Raw genomic sequence first — 21,490 nt, forward strand, 5'->3', positions numbered from 1 at the left:
AACTGGCTCTCATGCGGACCGCCACAGGAAAGGAAGACCCAGAGTTACCTCTGCTGCAGAGGATAAGTTCATTAGCGTTACCAGCCTCAGAAATTGCAGCTTAAATAAATGCTTTACAGAGTTCAAGTAACAGACACATCTCAACATCAACTGTTCAGAGGAGACTGTGTGAAATCAGGCCTTCATGGTCAAATTTCTGCAAAGAAACCACTACTAAAGGACACCAATAAGAAGAGACTTGCTTGGGCCAAGAAACACGAGCAATGGACATTAGACCGGTGAAAATCTGTCCTTTGGTCTGATGAGTCAAAATTTGAGATTTTTGGTTCCAACCGCTGTGTCTTTGTGAGACGCAGAGTAGGTGAACGGATGATCTCCGCATGTGTGGTTCTCACCGTGAAGCATGGAGGTGGTGGTGTGATGATGCTTTGCTGGCAAAACGGTCTGATTTATTTAGAATTCGAGGCACACTTAACCAGCCTGGCTACCACAGCATTCTGCAGGGATACGCCATCCCATCTGGTTTGCCCTTAGTGGGACTATCATTTATTTTTTCAACAGGATAATGACCCAAAACATACCTCCAGGCTGTGTAAAGGGCTATTTGACCAAGGAGAGTGATGGAGTGCTGCATCAGATGACCTGGCTTCCACAACCACCCGACCTCCACCCAATTGAGATGGTTTGGGATGAGCTGGACTGCAGAGTGAAGGAAAATCAGCCAAAAAAGTGCTCAGCATATGTGGGAACTCCTTCAAGACTGTTGGAAAAGCATTCCTCATGAAGCTAGTTGAGAGAATGCCAAGAGTGTACAAAGCTGTCATCAATGCAAAGGGTGGCTACTTTGAAGAATCTCAAATATATTTTGATTTGTTTAACACTTTTTGGTTACTACATGATTCCATATGTGTTATTTCATAGTTGATGTCTTCACTATTATTCTACAATGAAGAAAATAAAGAAAAACCCGTGAATGAGTAGGTCTCAACTTTTGACTGGTACTGTATATTATTTAGTATATGTAAAGACAAGAATAAATCAAGAATAGTCTGATGGGTGACAATATTAGTCTTTCACTTGTGAATGATACCCAGCATAAGAAACAATGCCTTTTTTTGCAACTTTTTGGAATCATAGTCACACACCTCATGTAACCTAGCCCATGGGCATATATGTTAAGAAAATTCGAGGCATTATCAAGTGCTTGTCAAATTGTGAATGAGAGACTACTGGAGTGTACCGCCTGAGCAAAAAACAAAGCAGAGCTCATGACTTAAGCAACTTTTTCAAATCATCATTAGTCTCATCATGCAGCCTTACAACGCAATAAAAAAATCTAAACAAAAAGCCCAATATTTGTAGAACTAAAGTTACATTAATAACTCTAAATTAAGCATATAGGAGTACCTATATGTACCTAACCACAGAATAGCAGCATGTGCGCACTCCCTCAAATGCTATTCTGTTCTTCTGAAATAGACTACATTTTCTTCATATCATGCTTCTTTAGACCTGTCTAAAATAAATAATGGATTTATTGTGTAGGTGTAGGCTAGGTGTAGAGCCCTCTCCTGTACTCCCTGTTCACCCACGACTGCGTGGCCATGCACGCCTCCAACTCAATCATCAAGTTTGCGGATGACACTACAGTGGTAGGCTTGATTACCAACAACGACGAGACGGCCTACAGGGAGGAGGTGAGGGCCCTCGGAGTGTGGTGTCAGGAAAATAACCTCACACTCAACGTCAACAAAACAAAGGAGATGATTGTGGACTTCAGGAAACAGCAGAGGGAGCACCCCCCTATCCACATCGACGGGTCAGTAGTGGAGAAGGTGGAAAGTTTTAAGTTCCTCGGTGTACACATCACGGACAAACTGAATTGGTCCACCCACACAGACAGCGTTGTGAAGAAGGCGCAGCAGCGCCTCTTCAACCTCAGGAGGCTGAAGAAATTCGGCTTGTCACCAAAAGCACTCACAAACTTCTACAGATGCACAATCGAGAGCATCCTGTCGGGCTGTATCACCGCCTGGTACGGCAACTGCTCCGCCCACAACCGTAAGGCTCTCCAGAGGGTAGTGAGGTCTGCAGAACGCATCACCGGGGGCAAACTACCTGCCCTCCAGGACACCTACACCACCCGATGTCACAGGAAGGCCATAAAGATCATCAAGGACAACAACCACCCAAGCCACTGCCTGTTCACCCCGCTATCATCCAGAAGGCGAGGTCAGTACAGGTGCATCAAAGCAGGGACCGAGAGACTGAAAAACAGCTTCTATCTCAAGGCCATCAGACTGTTAAACAGCCACCACTAACATTTAGCGGCCGCTGCCAACATACTGACTCAACTCCAGCCACTTTAAAAATGGGAATTGATGGAAATTATGTAAAAATGTACCACTAGCCACTTTAAACAATGCCACTTAATATAATGTTTACATACCCTACATTACCCATCTCATATGTATATACTGTACTCTATATCATCTACTGCATCTTGCCATCTTCATGTAATACATGTACCACTAGCCACTTTAAACTATGCCACTTTATGTTTACATACCCTACAGTACTCATCTCATATGTATATACCGTACTCTATACCATCTACTGCATCTGCCATGCCGTTCTGTACCACCACTCATTCATATATCTTTATGTACATATTCTTTATCCCTTTACACTTGTGTGTGTGTGTAAGGTAGTAGTTGTGGAATTGTTAGGTTAGATTACTTGTTGGTTATTACTGCATTGTCGGAACTAGAAGCACAAGCATTTCGCTACACTCGCATTAACATCTGCTAACCATGTGTATGTGACTAATAAAATTTGATTTGATTTGATGTACATATTCTTATTCATCCCTTTACATTTGTGTGTATAAGCTGGTCGTTGAGAATTTATTAGATTACTTGTTAGATATTACCGCACTGTTGGAACTAGAAGCACAAGCATCTCACTACACTCAGCATTAACATCTGCTAACCACGTGTATGTGACCAATCAAATTTGATTCGGGCCTAATGAATTTCAATTGACCGACTTACTTATATGAACTGTAACTCAGTTAAGATTATTGCACGTTGCGTTTATATTTTTGTTCAGTGTAAATTCAGGAGGAAACAGTAAAAAAAAAAAAAAGGGAAATAAAGTTCAATATTCTAATACAACTATTTTCAGATATTCGTTCTTTATCAATCTATGCTTATGGGAAGTTGTTAGCCTGTGGCTTATAGTAGAAAGGACAGCGAAGCAGCTTCCACTTGCGATAAATAGTTTCCTTAGTTGAGCAGGGGTGGGTGGGTCAGTATTGTTTTGAAGACCAGAGTTTTTCTAGCCTACCCCAAGACCTATTAAAGCACTACTTAAAATCCTTGCCCATCATCCTCCTTATCATCCTGCAGATCAATCCAGTTTCCATCGGTTAATACAGTGCGTCTTCACCTAAATGGAGTTGTGTGTATGACAGGATTCGTTTATTGTGATCCTCAGGAAGCCTTTGGTGAGTCAATTAACATAGTTATTCAATAGAACGGTCAATTAACCAATCATTTGAGTGTGAAGCAGTATGTCTTGTCAGATGGGAAGGGACATGTATGACAGAGCGACAAGGGTTTCAGCCCTGTGGTCGGCCAAGCTTAGGGTTAGGTTTGTACCATGTTGTGCTGTTGCCATGTGTTGCTACTAGAGGTCGACCGATTATGATTTTTCAACGCCGATACCGATTATTGGAGGACCAACAAAAGCCGATACCGATTAATCGGACGATTTTTAAAATGTATTTGTAATAATGACAATACTGAATGAAAACTTATTTTAACTTAATATAATACATCAATAAAATCAATTTAGCCTCAAATAAATAATGAAACATGTTCAATTTGGTTTAAATAATGCAAAAACAAAGTGTTGGAGAAGAAAGTAAAAGTGCAATATGTGCCATGTAAGAAAGCTAACGTTTAAGTTCCTTGCTCAGAACATGAGAACATATGAAAGCTGGTGGTTCCTTTTAACATGAGTCTTCAATATTCCCAGGTAAGAAGATTTAGGTTGTAGTTATTATAGGAATTATAGGACTATTTCTCTCTATACCATTTGTATTTCATATACCTTTGACTATTGGATGTTCTTATAGGCACTTTAGTATTGCCAGTGTAACAGTATAGCTTCCATCCCTCTCCTCGCCGCTACCTGGGCTCGAACCAGGAACACATCGACAACAGCCACCCTCGAAGCAGGGTTACCCATGCAGAGCAAGGGGAACAACTACTCCAAGTCTCAGAGCGAGTGACGTTTGAAATGCTATTAGCGCGCAACTCGCTAACTAGCTAGCCATTTCACATCGGTTACACCAGCCTAATCTCGGGAGTTGATAGGCTTGAAGTCATAAACAGCGCAATGCGTGTAGCATTGCGAAGAGCTGCTGGCAAAACGCACGAAAGTGCTGTTTGAATGAATGGTTACGAGCCTGCTGGTGCCTACCACCGCTCAGTCAGACTGCTCTATCAAATCATAGACTTAATTATAACATAACACACAGTAATACGAGCCTTAGGTCATTAATATGGTCGAATCCGGAAACTATCATCTCGAAAACAAAACGTTTATTATTTCAGTGAAATACGGAACCGTTCCGTGTTTTATCTAACGGGTGGCATCCATAAGTCTAAATATTCCTGTTACATTGCACAACCTTCAATGTTATGTCATAATTACGTAAAATTCTGGCAAATTAGTTTGCACCGAGCCAGGCGGCCCAAACTTTTGCATATACTCTGACTCTGCGTGCAATGAACGCAAGAGAAGTGACACAATTTCACCTGGTTAATATTGCCTGCTAACCTGGATTTCTTTTAGCTAAATATGCAGGTATAAAAATATATACTTCTGTGTATTGATTTTAAGAAAGGCATCGATGTTTATGGTTAGGTACAGTCGTGCAACGATTGTGCTTTTTTCGCAAATGCGCTTTTGTTTAATCATCCCCCGCTTGGCGAAGTTGGCTGTCTTGGTTAGGAAGACATAGTTTTCACACAGTTCGCAACGAGCCAGGCAGCCCAAACTGCTGCATATACCCTGACTCTGTTGCAAGAGAAGTGACACAATTATCCTAGTTAAAAGAAATTCATGTTAGCAGGCAATATTAACTAAATATGCAGGTTTAAAAAAATATATACTTGTGTATTGATTTTAAGAAAGGCATTGATGTTTATGGTTAGGTACACGTTGGAGCAACGACAGTCCTGTTTCGCGAATGCGCACCGCATCGATTATATGCAACGCAGGACACGCTAGATAAACTAGTAATATCATCAACCATGTGTAGTTAACTAGTGATTATGATTGATTGATTGTTTTTTATAAGATACGTTTAATGCTAGCTAGCAACTTACCTTGGCTTCTTACTGCATTCGCGTAACAGGCAGTCTCCTCGTGGAGTGCAATGTAAAGCAGGTGGTTAGAGCGTTGGACTAGTTAACTGTAAGGTTGCAAGATTGAATCCCTGAGCTGACAAGGTAAAAATCTGTCGTTCTGCCCCTGAACAAGGCAGTTAAACCCACCGTTCCTAGGCCGTCATTGAAAATAAGAATGTGTTCTTGTGTTCTGACTTGCCTTGTTAAATAAAGGTGTAAAAAAATATATATTATAATCGGCCAAATCGGTGTCCAAATCGATTTCCGATTGTTATGAAAACTTGAAATCGGCCATTCCGATTAATCGGTCGACCTCTATTTGCTACCATGTTGTCAGGTGTTGCTGCCTTAGGTTTCTATGTAGTGTTGTCTCTCGTCGTGATGTGTGTGTGTGTGCGCATGCATATGCCTCCTGCAGAGACGGGGGATAAAAAAATATATATATTTTTATCCCAGCCCCAGTCTCTGCAGGAGGCCTTTTGGTAGGCAGTCATTGAAAATAAGAATTTGTTCTTAACTGACTTGCCTAGTTAAATAAAAGGTAAAGAATATATATATATATATAAATAAAAAGGTCTCAGCCCTCTGGTCGGCCAAGCTTAGCAGAATCATCAACTCTCGGCTTGGACAGAGCCGAAAAAAACGCTCAGGATTCTTCACATGCTTTGGCCATAAAAGGCAGATGGAGGGAAACCTCACCTCTTATTGTGGAGAAAGCTAGATGCACGGGGGGGGGGGGTTACCAGTTGGAGACACACACACTGGGGGGGGGAGACCAGTTGGAGACACACACACACTGGGGGGGGGGGGGGACCAGTTGGAGACACACACACACTGGGGGGGGGGGGGGGGGAACCAGTTGGAGACACACACACACTGGGGGGGGGGACCAGTTGGAGACACACACACACTGGGGGGGGGGGGGGGGGGGACCAGTTGGAGACACACACACACACTGGGGGGGGGGGGGGGAAACCAGTTGGAGATACACACACACTGGGGGGGGGGGGGGGGGGGGGACCAGTTGGAGACACACACACACTGGGGGGGGAAACCAGTTGGAGACACACACACACTGGGGGGGGACCAGTTGGAGACACACACACACTGGGGGGGGACCAGTTGGAGACACACACACACTGGGGGGGGGACCAGTTGGAGACACACACACACTGGGGGGGGGACCAGTTGGAGACACACACACACTGGGGGGGGGACCAGTTGGAGACACACACACACTGGGGGGGGGGGGGGGACCAGTTGGAGACACACACACACTGGGGGGGGGGGGGGGACCAGTTGGAGACACACACACACTGGGGGGGGGGACCAGTTGGAGACACACACACACACTGGGTGGGGGACCAGGTGGAGACACACACACACTGGGGGGGGGGGGGGACCAGGTGGAGACACACACACACTGGGGGGGGGACCAGTTGGAGACACACACACACTGGGGGGGGGGACCAGTTGGAGACACACACACACTGGGGGGGGGGGACCAGTTGGAGACACACACACACTGGGGGGGGACCAGTTGGAGACACACACACACTGGGGGGGGGACCAGTTGGAGACACACACACACTGGGGGGGGGACCAGTTGGAGACACACACACACTGGGGGGGGACCAGTTGGAGACACACACACACTGGGGGGGGCAGTTGGAGACACACACACACTGGGGGGGGGACCAGTTGGAGACACACACACACTGGGTGGGGGACCAGGTGGAGACACACACACACTGGGGGGGGGGGGGGGGGACCAGGTGGAGACACACACACACTGGGGGGGGGACCAGTTGGAGACACACACACACTGGGGGGGGGACCAGTTGGAGACACACACACACTGGGGGGGGACCAGTTGGAGACACACACACACTGGGGGGGGGACCAGTTGGAGACACACACACACTGGGGGGGGACCAGTTGGAGACACACACACACTGGGGGGGGGGACCAGTTGGAGACACACACACACTGGGGGGGGGGGGGGGGGGGGGGACCAGTTGGAGACACACACACACTGGGGGGGGGACCAGTTGGAGACACACACACACACTGGGGGGGGAGACCAGTTGGAGACACACACACACTGGGGGGGGGGAGACCAGTTGGAGACACACACACACTGGGGGGGGGGACCAGTTGGAGACACACACACACTGGGGAGGACCAGTTGGAGACACACACACTGGGGAGGACCAGTTGGAGACACACACACACTGGGGGGGGGGGACCAGTTGGAGACACACACACACTGGGGGGGGGGGGGACCAGTTGGAGACACACACACACTGGGGAGGACCAGTTGGAGACACACACACACTGGGGGGGGGACCAGTTGGAGACACACACACACTGGGGGGGGGGGGGGGGGAACCAGTTGGAGACACACACACACTGGGGGGGGGGGGGAGACCAGTTGGAGACACACACACACTGGGGGGGGGGCCAGTTGGAGACACACACACACTGGGGAGGACCAGTTGGAGACACACACACACTGGGGGCCCCCCCCCAAACTATTTACAGAGGATGTTACACAGTACATTTCATTCTAACTGCTTAGCCCAAAAAAGCTATTCCTCAACGGTTACCAAAATAGTGTCATTCACAATTTCACCACACTATTATCAAGTGACATATGTAATACAACTGGCATCTGGATACAGGACACACCTGACACCACTCAAAAGTAGAGAAGAACAAAGGATTTTCTGCTGTGGAGAAATCTAATCAGAGACACATTTCCATCTATTTTTAGACCACGTTTCCAGGGTGTGTGTGATCAGACTGGGAATTGAGGGGGGGGGGGGGGGGGGGGTTGAGGATTAATGTGTTGTGACAGCAGCTATCTCCTGGGATGTGTACTGATTTGAAAGTTTAGGCCTAGAGGGAGGGCATTCACATTGCACAGAGACAGTACAGAAAGCAACACAGTGCACACACACACACTGGGGATCACAGTATCCTACTTGTTGGAAGAGGGAGCATGTTTCTCAACATTGAAATAAATCACTCTGTACTGTAGTTGATGGATGGGACTGATTTTATAATTAGAACATTTTCAACAACAAAAATGTAACATCTCCTGCCTTGCTTGGGTGTTTAAAACAGACCTAATCCACCCCACATAACACAGACCCACCCCCAGCTCCTACCCACGACGGAACCCAGCTCCTACCCACGACGGACCCCAGCTCCTACCCACGACGGACCCCAGCTCCTACCCACGACGGACCCCAGCTCCTACCCACGACGGACCCCAGCTCCTACCCACGACTCCTTCTCCTAGATCTGAAAGTCTGATGGATGTTAGGATCATTTATCCACCGAGCCCTATGGTACACTGGTGGAGGCTAGGGGTCAGAGGCTAGGGGTCAGAGGCTAGGGGTCAGAGGCTAGGGGTCAGAGGCTAGGGGTCAGAGGCTAGGGGTCAGAGGCTAGGGGTCAGAGGCTAGGGGTCTGAGGCTAGGGGTCTCTGAGTTGGAGGATACAGGCCACTACAGGCAGTTCACACACACTTAACCCTGAGTGTCACATACTTACATTTGAACTAATAAGAGCTTAGAAACCCCTAACAAAACACCAATCACGTAGTTAAATGGGTGTGTTCTATAGTACAGCGCTATTAAAAAGTGTGACATAAAATGACTCAATTGGTTGTGGGGTCACTTACCGGCTGGGGCTGCTCTGCAATACAGCAGTTGAAACACAACCAGAACTCGCTCATCACTTAGCAGTCTTAACGTGTTCCAGGGTCTAGTATCCCTCACTGCTAGGCTAGGATGATGCTCCAAAGTCCCACGGTGGGGTGGGGGAGGGGGTACTGTAGCGCAGGCCTGGGTGGGTGGGGGTGGGGGACGCAGCCTGAGAGGAGGAGGCAGAGATCCAGAGAGCCTCTCAGGGCAGTAGGCTCCTGACCGGGTCAGTCACACCTGGGATAGAGAGGAGAGGCAAGAGGTGAGCTGACCGTTTGTACAGTCGTCACATTAACACTACCCATACACATGTGAAATGTGTTCAAGTGTACAGTCACACACACACAGTCACACACACGTGCAGTCGTGCATACAAATAAATGCTCAAAGTGCAGTGTATGCGTATGGTTCTCCAAGTAGTCACTATCTGGGTTTGTGGGTTAGAGATATTCCTTGTCTTAATAATACAGGAGAGACTGGCCGCAGGCTCCTGTCTGTGTGATTGTGTTTCTGACACTCTTCTCTACTTAGCTGTGGTGCTACTTCACTCACAATGAGCCCGGAGTACAGGCATATGCCATTGAGTTTGGTGACCTACACAGACACAATACAAGTGTATTGCTCGGCTACCTTCGGCTAGTGTCCAACAGAGGCCAAGACGATTCACATTAACACCTGGCCTTGTGCAACCACACATAATAGCAAATGTGTTGGTGTTCTCATACTTGTTTTCTTAAGGGAAAATAAATGTGCAATAGACTGTTTGGGACTTTCACCTTTTTCAGCAGTCATGTCAGTCGAGCTGAAGTGTGAGTCCATTGGTATGGTGAGACATGAAGGTGAGTCCATTGGTATGGTGAGACGTGATTGCTCCCCAAAAATATGAAACATGAAATAAAAAATATTTCTATCGAGGCACACTGAAGATACTAGAACCAATTCACATTTACTTTTCCTCTGCAAACAAAAGGAGTAATGAGTCTCACAACTCCAGTGTAGAATAGTTGATCTATATACCTAGTTGTTGTGGTGTTTTTTAGGCTTGTTGTTGTTGTGTGTTTTAGGCTAGAGAAATCCAAGTTACCAGTGCCACAGGGAGGGAGCCCTGCATTCTGACAAGCAGCCAATGCACAACACCAGCAGTTTTAACTGGCCTTTGTTAAAAAGATGGCGATCCAAACGTTCCATTCTTACTTTAATTATTTCTCAATTCCTAAATATGAACGAACTGCACCATTTAAAACCCAGCGATTTCAGCAGCATGGTTAAGCACGTTACCACTCACACAGTGAGTGCATAGGGGAGAGTGAGGCTAAATGTAACACAGGTCAAATCTAGGATAACTTGGGGTAAAACACAACCCTACCTCAAAATCCTTTTGGGGGAGTGACTTAAATTGTGATGAGAGATGGCTTTTTTTTTTGTTTTGAGCAAGAGTAGTGACAACAAGGAAAGGGTTGGGGGACAAAATGGTGACATGAAGTGGTTTCTGTGAGAACTACAGGCAGGGGTCAGAAAATCGAATCAAAACGTTACGAATCGCCAATTCATATTTTTTTGTTGTTGCTCATATTATTTACGTTCTACTTTCTGAAAATACCTCATTTTCATTCAGTGTTGAACTGAGCATGTAACTGTGTTGGTCGGTCATTGATCTACAAGTAATTGATCTACAAGCCAAACAACCCTAGGGAACATCAGTAGCCTAGTGAAACCGCGCGCTGTGCCCGGCCTTCGCCCCGCTGTGCCCGGCCTTCGCCCCGCTGTGCCCGGCCTTCGAACGCACTAACTAAAGCGAGGTAGGCGGCCTGTTTTTTTCCCCCCGTTCAGAGAAATTAGTAAGTGAAGTCGCTTGCATTATTTGCCACGAAGTGAAAGTACCAGGTTTTGGTTACTACATGATTTCATATGTGTTATTTCATAGTTTTGATGTCTTCACTATTATTCAACAATGTAGAAAATAGTAAAAAATAAAGAAAAACACTGGGATGAATAAGTGTGTCCAGACTGGTACAGTATTTCTGATACATTAAGACTTTCTGGTAGATGTTTTCTAAAATACACATTTTCCATCTGTTTATCCAGAAATCAACTGCTCTTTAATTACTTGTTACTTTCATATCTTATCAGTATTTTTTTTGTTTAAACTGCATTGTTAGTTAGGGGCTCGTAAGTACACCTGTTGTATTCGGCGCATGTGACTAATACAATTTGATTTGATTTAAGTCAAAAGCCTTTACTTATGCCAAATGTTTTAGATGGAAATGGTTGAGAAATGTATCAATTCCTTCATTCCATGTGTAACTCTGTGTTGTTGTATGTGTCGAACATACAACAACATTTATCTTGGCCAGGTCGCAGTTGTAAATGAGAACTTGTTCTCAACTAGCCTACCTGGTTAAATAAAAAGGTGATATTAAAAATTAAAAATACACTCTTCACTTTCATTTGTCACCCAATTTGACATGCTCCTATGAATTTCACATGTTGGTGCTCATGGGTCCTTTTCGATAGAAATACTGAGGAAAACCTCAATTCATTACTTCATGTTGCGATAGTAGAGCAAGTCAATAAACCGTCTTTCTGATGTTACCTCCAGAAGTACAACCACAATACACCTGTAGTAAGGTCTACAAATGAAAATACAAATGTAACCCTTGTGATTTTCCACTCAGCAGCATGTTCTGCAGATGGAGTATACAGAGCCAGTAGAACTTGGCTTCGGTCGTTTCCTTCACAACGTAGGCTAATATAGGAGTATTCTGTGAATAATTGTTGCTGGGATTAAAGATGTGTGTCAACACAAATGGCAGGTATGTGAAGCTGCATGCACTAAGGAATGTCATCAGGATTTGGGGCACTATCGTAATATCTCTAAATACAATCGCAGGACAACAGGTTGGAAACATTCACTCTGGTGTTTTGAAATAGTCAGTGGCAGTTTAAAACTTTCTTTGGACAATAATTTCCTCCTCCATGTTAGATATCATATTACACAATGTGTTTCCCCTTTTCGTAAGCCTAGATTAGGCGGTTGCATACAAGACATAGCTGCGGGAAGTTGTTTTGAGTAGGGGGTGCTGACGATCAGCTTTATAATAATGCATTGCATGCATTCATTTTTTTTAAATTTAACAAGTCAATAAGAACAAATTCTTATTTACAATGACAGCCTACACCAGCCAAACCCTAAGCCCGACGATGCTGGGCCAATTGTGTACCGCCCTATGGGACTCCCAACCATGGCCGGTTGTGATACAGCCTGGAATCGAACCAGGGTGTCTGTAGCGATGCCTATAGCAATGACATGCAGTGCCTTAGACCGCTGCACCACTCGGGAGCCCATCTATGCAGACTACAAAAATCCTATTCTTAACCTAAGCATAGGACAAGATTGGGTAACCGCAGTCACAGCACTAAGTTAATTAATGTCTGTTTGGAAAAAGCCTGTTGTGAACAGCACTCGCGCAGAGACAGAGAGGCTCAAATGCCCTGAGGGAGCGAGCGTGAGCCCCAATCCTGATCACATTCCTTAGTGCATGCAGCTTCACATACCTGCCATTGTGTCCTTAGTTTAGTGATGAGCTTTGTGGGCACTATGGACACAAATCTTTAAAATTGAGCTCCACACCGTCCTTTACCACCTGGACAAAAAGGAACACCTATGTGAGAATGCTGTTCATTGACTACAGCTCAGCGTTCAACACCATAGTGCCCTCAAAGCTCATCACTAATCTAAGGACCCTGGGGGGACTAAACACCTCCCTCTGCAACTGGATCCTGGACTTCCTGATGGGCCGCCCCCAGGTGGTGAGGGTAGGCAACAACATGTCTGCCACGCTGAGCCTCAACACTGGGGCCCCTCAGGGGTGTATACTTAGTCCTCTCCTGTATTCCTTGTTCACCCACGACCGCGTGGCCAGTCACGGCTCCAACACCATCATTAAGTTTGGTGACGACACAACAGTGATAGGCCTGATCACCGACAACGATGAGACGGCCTATAGGGAGGAGGTCAGAGACCTGGCAGTGTGGTGCTAGGACAACAACCTCTCCCTCAATGTGACCAAGACAAAGGAGCTGATCGTGGACTACAGGAAAAGGCAGGCCGAACAGGCCCCCATTAACATCGACGGGGCTGTATGTAGTTGAGCGGGTCGAGAGTTTCAAGTTCCTTGGTGTCCACATCACCAACAAACTATCATGGTCCAAACACACCAAGAGAAATCGTGAAGCGGGCACAACAAAACCTTTTCCTCCCTCAGGAGGAGGGCATGAGTCCCCAGATCCTCAAAAAGTTATACCACTGCACCATTGAGAGCATCCTGACCGGTTGCATCACCGCCTGGTATGGCAACTGCTCGGCATCTGACCGTAAGGTCATCACTGGGGCCAAGCTTCCTGCCATTCAGGACCTATATAAGGACCTATATAATAGGCGGTGTCAGAGGAAAGCCCGTAAAATTGTCAGACTCCAGTCACCCAAGTTATAAACTGTTCTCTCTGCTACCGCACAGCAAGCGGTACCGGAGCGCTCTAGGATCAAGTCTAGTCTAGGATCAAAAGGCTCCTTAACAGCTTCTACCCCCAAGCCATAAGACTGCTGCTGAACAAATAATCAAATGGCCATCGGACTATTTACATTGACACCCCTCCATTTGTTTTGTACACAGCTGCTAATCGCTGTTTATTATCTATGCATAGTCACTTCACCCCTACCTACATGTACAAATTACCTCGACTAACCTGTACCCCCGCACACTGACTCAATACGGTACACCCCCTGTATATAGCCTCGTTATTTTATTACTTCCGTTTATTTGGTAAATATTTTCTTAAACTCTTCTTGAACTGCACTGTTGGTTAAGGTCTTGTAAGTAAGCATTTCACGGTAAGGTCTACACTTGTTGTATTCGACGCATGTGACAAATAACGTTTGATTTGACATTCGCAACTCAACAATCATCTACTTCAGGGATGGGCAACTTTGATGGCCGGTGAAAAACGGGACTCATCATAAGGGACTGGTCCTTCACTAAACTGTGATGAAAGACTTCTGAGGTGGCGTTTTGAAACCCTCTTGCTGCAGTGTCTTACTTTGGGTTGAATTTTTTTAAACCTTTTTATAGTAAAGCATTTGCAGGTTAACAATAAAATACAATTCTTCACGAGCAAAACATTTTAGCAGCCCCCTTGTGACAGCGAAGAGAAAACATTTACATTTTAAAGGGAATTTCCTGCAGCTCTGCACATTTTGCCAAGGGTCATAGAGAACATTTTGCAATTTTAAAGCAAGTTTGCTGCAATTCTACACATTTTGCCATGGGGCGGAGAGAAAAATGTGCAGTTTTACAGGTAATTTCTGTAGGCCGCCAGTTGCCCATTCCTGATCTATTTGGTACTTGCCGCGGGCCTCCCAACTGTAAACTATGCGCTTGTGATTTAAAACAAACCACAGCTGTTATTTTGTTTTATGCGAAAGATCTGGGGCCAAATTATGCTTACCTATTTTGAATGATTTTATTTATTTCTGTCTCCTCATGGTGAATATGAAGTGATCTAGAGCTTCTATTTTCTATTAGTTTATCATTCTAACCTGGGTGAAAAGGGAACAATATCAAACATGGCATTCTCTCAGCCTCGGCTTGCAGGCCTGCTCCTGTCAAACAAAAACAAGTTGGCGTACTAGCCCCACTAGTCTAGCAAGCAACACAGTGTTGGATCGAGTTGAGCGCTTTTCTCTGCGATATCCATTTGTGCCCAGTTTTAAAATTAGGCAAAATCTTGTGTCTCCCTCCCTCGAAACGTGCGCTCTGTTCATAACGGTCTATTTTGCGTTGCAAACAGTCACAAGTTAAATTAACTTAGGCTACAGTGATAACTGCTACTGAATCTTGGCTACTCATCACATTAGGAATTGTATTTTATTGTTAACCTGCAAATGCTTTACTATAAAAAGGTTTTAAAAAATTCAACCCAAAGTAAGACACTGCAGCAAGAGGGTTTCAAAACGCCACCTCAGAAGTCTTTCATCACAGTTTAGTGAAGGACAGAGCCACCTGAAGGAAAATCACTTTGACTTGAAAGGGAAGTTAACACACACAACTGCATAAACTGTCATGGGGAAAATGTTGCTCCTGGTTAAAGCCAGTACTCGATACTAAATCACAGGAAATTACCAAATTATGAAACAAATCAGAATTTCAAAAAGGTATACACTTGTCATCACTTTGTTGTGTCCAAATATGTGTAACTGAAAAAAAAAAAAAAAGTATTCACTTTAACAGTGAATGTGAAAAAAAATAAAAGCTGCCCAAAGCCAACATAAACATCCTCTGCTCACAGAGGGGTTAATTCATGGAGCTATAGAACCAGAGGATGAAGCTGAATGAAAAACACTCCTTCACACATCCTCCTCATGGGCCAAATATGTACAGGCCAGAGTTGAAAGCACCAGAACAGAATTGCTGCCAGAGCCCCATCTTCAAGTGCTAAAATTAAAAAAGCTGTATTTCCGTCTCCTTTGATTCCTCCAGCGGATGCTGGCTGGTCTCTCTGTGCTCCCTTGCCTTCATCTATTCTGGGTCCTTTGGAGTTTCAGTCCGTTTCCGATGAGATACTATACAAAGTGTTTGAATCATGAATAGACAAGATTTGACCAACTTTTGGTTGCTCCAACTAACCTAATCCAAAGTCAGAATGGAAGCACATTTCACTCACTAGGATGATTCCAAACCCTAGGTCTACTTGTAATTAAGTAATGCACTTGATGTCAAGTCTTGAAGATGTTGGAAGGGAGTTTGGGAAGGTAGGCCTACAACTTTCAGCCTTCAGTGAAAATTGTCATTCCACTTCACGAAATGCATGAGAATGCACTGATTTTGCCTGGGGCAGTAACTGAGGAGTTGGTTAGTTCATTACTTGGTCTTTAAAAATGGCAAACCTCACTTTCTCTCACATTATTGCAGGGCTCGAGAGGGAAGGCATTCAAATTGCCCCACAAGAGAAGAAGTTGGATTTTCCCTTGACTGGATGGGATGATGAATGAGCCAGGTCCAAACACACAGTCACACACACTAATACAGTCACACACACTAATCATTTGCACACACTGTATATAGATTTTTCTATTGTGTAATTGACCGTACGTTTGTTTATTCCATGTGTAACACTGTGTTGTTGTTTGTGTCGCACTGCTTTGCTTTATCTTGGTCAAGGTCACCGTTGTAAATGAGAACTTGTTCTCAACTGGCCTACCTGGTTAAATAAAAGGTGAATGAATAAATAAATTAGAGTCACACACCCCTCCCTTAGTGGTGAGCCATAAAGGGAAGCAGGGCCAGTGAAAGGAAGCCTGCTGCATTGTGTGGCGCTCTATAGGGAAAACCCACAGGCAGGTACACCCCCCCCCCCAATATTCTACAGGAGGTAGAACAACAAATAGTGCATGATGGGTATGGCCCAAGGCCTGGTCTGTATCTTACAGTGGCATCGGAGAATCTTTCTGAAAATACGGCTACCATAAAGTGTATTGGAAGACAAGATTTCAGAATAGACTTGCATTGATCTGTAGTGTTGAGCTGGCTAACTAAAGTCTGGGCAAAGAGACCCACAGACACACAGACTGGTAGTGGGGTTATTTTCTCTACTCAAATTAAATACATAAAAAAAAAAAAAAAAAAATGTAATCAGCCTAACCGAACTTAAACACGACCACAAAAAAGAATCACTCACCCACCTCGATCATCTAGTCCCAGGGACAAACACAGAAAGCATGCCCGGGTAAAGTGTGTCTGAGTAGACAGTCAGAGACCTAGTTTCTCCCCTTCTCATCCAGTGTGGGAGGGAGGTGCACCGTCACACAGCGACAGTATGGGGACAGCAACACAGGGGCTGAGGAGGAGGGGTGGGGGTCCTCTCTCTCTCCCTCGGTGGACTCTTCACCGTAGGCCTTTGTCCCCCACTCAGTCACGGATCAGTGGGTCTGTGGTATTATTCACCAACACCTCCCTGCTTCCCTCGCTATCTTTCACACTCAGACTCAGGCACGCTTGGTAGGTAGACCTAGGCTGTGTCCAAAGAGAAAAGGTGTTTATTATCGGGGCGGCAGCTAGACTAGTGGTTAGAGCGTTGGGCCAGTAACCGAAAGGTTGCTGGATCGAATCCCCGAGCTGACAAGGTAAAAAAAAAAAATCTGTGGTTCTGCCCCTGAACAAGGCAGTTAAACCCACTGTTCCTAGGCCATGTTTGTAAATAAGACTTTGTTCTTAACAGACTTGCCTAGTTAAACAAAAAATAAAAAATCTAGTCTTCCCCCTAATGACCAATGACTGTTGACAGGACAGGATGGGTGAAAAGTAATATGATGAACACCTATGGAATCCTTAGAGATCAATGGAAGTCAAGGAGCAGGAGTTATTCAAGCTTGTTGGATCACTCACCAAAGCCATACAGCAGGTTGTTGATGCGTAAAATACCCACTGGGCACAACCACTAGCCCCACCCGTACTCGTCACGAAAACCTATCCGCGTCCTGACGACACAAAACAAAGGTTTTTGTCACATGGGAGCTTTTACATAAGCCCAATGACACTTCTACAGAAACATTTCCCGATCAGATGTGTCTTATCTAACTATTTCAGGGAGGAGAAGAACACTTGAAATACCATGTGGTCAGATTCAATTTGGGCGACTGTCTTTCAGTTGAAATAAATAAAAGAACCGAGGGCTAATCCTTTTCAAAGCGCCACGTAAGAGCATTAAACTCCATTTTGCATTACATGAGTGCAAGCCAGTGTTGGGATTGACCCTTTGTTTTGCCAGCTCACAGCAACAGGGTTGATCAGGAACCAACATGGATGAATACCGGTAAAATTTTAAAAAAAGTTGTGTGTGTTTAAATCATAAAGGGGAGAAATTTCACACTATGCATGAAGCAATGAAGTGTCTTACTTAGGAATTGCAAACATAAACTTAGTCCTTATTTTAGGAAAGGACCCCGTTCATTCACTGCATCTCTTCACCAAACTACTAAAGGGGGACAATAGTTAGCCTTGTTTAGAGGCCGGCCCTCAATTCTTGTGTCCCGGGCTTTGTTGCCACGGCAGCAGCTGCCGGGCTGCATCTTCACTGGGACGCAGAGAGGACGGGGTTAGTGGGACACAAGGCCAAACAGAGAGGACGGGGTTAGTGGGACACAAGGCCCAACAGAGAGAGGAAGGGGTTAGTGGGACACAAGGCCCAACAGAGAGAGGAAGGGGTTAGTGGGACACAAGGCCCAACACAGAGAGGAAGGGGTTAGTGGGACACAAGGCCTAACACAGAGAGGACGGGGTTAGTGGGACACAAGGCCCAACACAGAGAGGAAGGGGTTAGTGGGACACAAGGCCCAACACAGAGAGGACGGGGTTAGTGGGACACAAGGCCCAACACAGAGAGGACGGGGTTAGTGGGACACAAGGCCAAACAGAGAGGAAGGGGTTAGTGGGACACAAGGCCCAACACAGAGAGGAAGGGGTTAGTGGGACACAAGGCCCAACACAGAGAGGAAGGGGTTAGTGGGACACAAGGCCCAACACAGAGAGGAAGGGGTTAGTGGGACACAAGGCCCAACACAGAGAGGAAGGGGTTAGTGGGACACAAGGCCAAACAGAGAGGAAGGGGTTAGTGGGACACAAGGCCAAACAGAGAGGAAGGGGTTACAAAACGTTCCATCCTGAGAATAAATCACTTTTCTCCCAGGTATCCGGGTATTTTCTGCCAAAACCGGAAGTGTCATTCAAAAGCATTATACAGCATTATACTGTAAATAGACCCATTATACTGTAAATAGACCCATTATACTGTAAATAGACCCATTATACTGTAAATAAACCCATTATACTGTAAATAGACCCATTATACAGCATTATACTGTAAATAGACCCATTATACAGCACTCTACTGTAAATATACCTATTATACAGCATACAAATATGTCTGGATTTGATTACAGCTTTGATAAGCATTAAAATTGCAGCCTGATGAGTAATACATTTAATGAGCCCTACATTAACAACATTTAATGAGCCTATGCACAAAAAAAGCCAAATGATTGTGCAGTTATCCAATACATATACAGTATGATATAGGCTACTGCCCATTACCCACAATAGAAAAACATAAAAGGCCATAGATGTAGCTAACTATTTGCACTCTTGGGTAAATAAATGAAAACTAGCTCCAGCGGGCTAAACGTTTTGAGTGTGAACTGTATTACTGTACTGTGTTGTATTATACTGTATAACGTGGAATGGAACTACGCACGTCATTCAGACCATGATGCAGCTGATCTCAGCACGATTTTCTAGTATCGGCTAGAAAATTGTATTAAATTAAAATATACAGTGCCTTCGGAAAGTATTCAGACGCGTTGACTTTTTCCACATTTAGTTAAGTTAGTTATAGCCTTATTCTAAAATGGATTAAATAGAAAACAGGTTTTTAGATTTTTTTTGCAAATGTATTAAACATAAAAAACAGAAATACCTTATTTACATAAGTATTCAGACCCTTCGCTATGACACTCAAAATTGAGCTCAGGTGCTTCCTGTTTCCATTGATCATCCTTGAGATGTTTCTACAACATGGAGTCCACCTGTGGTAAATTCAATTGATTGGACATGATTTGGAAAGGCACACAGCTGTCTATATAAGGTCCCACAGTTGACAGTGCATGTCAGAGCAAAAACTAAGCCATGAGGTTGAAGGAATTGTCCGTAGAGCTCAGACAGGATTGTGTCGAGGCACAGGTCTGGGGAAGGGTAACAAAACATTTCTGCAGCATTGAAGGTCCTCAAGAACATAGTGGCCTCCATCATTCTTAAATGGAAGAAGTTAAGAACCACCAAGACTCTTCCTAGAGCTGGCCGCCCGTCCAAACTGAGCAATCAGGGGAGAAGGGCCTTAGTCAGGGATGTGACCAAAAACCCAATGATCATTCTGACAGAGCTCCAGAGTTCCTATGTGGAGATGGGAGAACCTTCCAGAAGGACAACCATTTCGGCAGCACTCCACCAATCAGGCCTTTATGGTAGAGTGGCCAGACGGAATCCACACCTCAGTAAAAGGCACAAGCTTATAGCGTCATACCCAAGAAGACTCAAGGCTGTAATCGCTGCCAAAGGTGCTTCAACAAAGTATTGAGTAGAGGGAATATTTATGAAAATATGTGATTATTTTTTTGTATTTTTATAAATTAACAAACATTTCTAAAAACCTGTTTTTGCTTCATCATTATGGGGTAGTGTGTGTGTAGACTGATGAAAAAAACAACAGACAATTTCATCAATTTTAAAATAAGGCTGTAACCCTTGCTAAATATGAGCAAAACCATCTGTGAAAAAAAAAATTGTTTATCCACTAGCTCTTTCATTCAAAATAATCCCAAAACTATAACCTTTAATTACAGTAAAATAGACAGAAAAAATAAATTAAGAAACATATATTTTTCTCAAATATATGTGCCACAATTATTGTCACCCCTTCATTCAATTCTTTGTGCAACCGCCCTTCGCCAAGATAACAGCTCTTCTCCTGTAATGCGTAATGAGGTTGGAGAACACATGGCAAGGGATCTGAGACCATTCCTCCATACAGAATCTCTCCAGATCCTTCAGATTCCGAGGTCCACGCTTGTGGACTCTCCTCTTCAGCTCATCACACAGGTTTTCTATGGGGTTTAGGTCAGGGGACTGGGATGGCCATGGCAAAACTTTGATTCTGTGGTCGGTGAACAATTTTTGTGGTTGCTTTTTGAGGTGTGCTTTGGATCATTGTCCTGCTGGAAGATCCAACCACGGACCAGTTTAAGCTTCCTAGCAGAGGCAGTTAAGTTTTGATTTAATACCTGCTGGTATTTGATGGAATCCATGATACCATGTATCCTAACAAGCTGTCCAGGGCCTTTGGAAGAAAAACAGCCTCACAACATCAAAGATCCACCACCATACTTCACAGTGGGAATGAGGTACTTTTCTGCATGGCTATCTTTCTGTCTACTCCAAACCCACCTCTGGTGTTTGTTTCAAAAAAGCTCTATTTTGGTCTCATCTGACCATAGAACCCGGTCCCATTGACAGTTCCAGTAACGTTGAGCAAACTGTATGCGCTTGAGTTTGTTGATTGATAACAGTAAATTTCATTTTTTATGGCAAACCTCCCAAACAACTTGTGGTTACAGTTGAAGTTGTAAGATTACATGCACCTTAGCCAAATGCATTTAAACTCAGCTGTTCACAATTCCTTACATTTAATCCAAGTAAAAATTCCCTGTCTTAGTTCAGTTAGGATCACCACTTCGTTTTAAGAATGTGAAAT

General features: G+C 44.6%; 1 protein-coding gene across 1 annotated transcript in view; it reads right to left on the reverse strand.

The window, feature by feature from the left end:
- Positions 1-21,490, reverse strand: part of cdc42se2 (CDC42 small effector 2) — a 67,372-nt gene that overhangs the window by 12,362 nt on the left and 33,520 nt on the right. Inside the window, exon 2 of the mRNA XM_071351400.1 lies at positions 9,112-9,370. Within this exon, the coding sequence (XP_071207501.1) occupies positions 9,112-9,165 (54 nt within the window). The 5' untranslated portion in view covers positions 9,166-9,370. The remainder of the gene's footprint in view (positions 1-9,111; positions 9,371-21,490) is intronic.

The sequence above is a fragment of the Salvelinus alpinus genome, chromosome 18, assembly GCF_045679555.1.
Source record: "Salvelinus alpinus chromosome 18, SLU_Salpinus.1, whole genome shotgun sequence".
In the NCBI taxonomy this organism is placed as follows: Eukaryota; Metazoa; Chordata; class Actinopteri; order Salmoniformes; family Salmonidae; genus Salvelinus; species Salvelinus alpinus.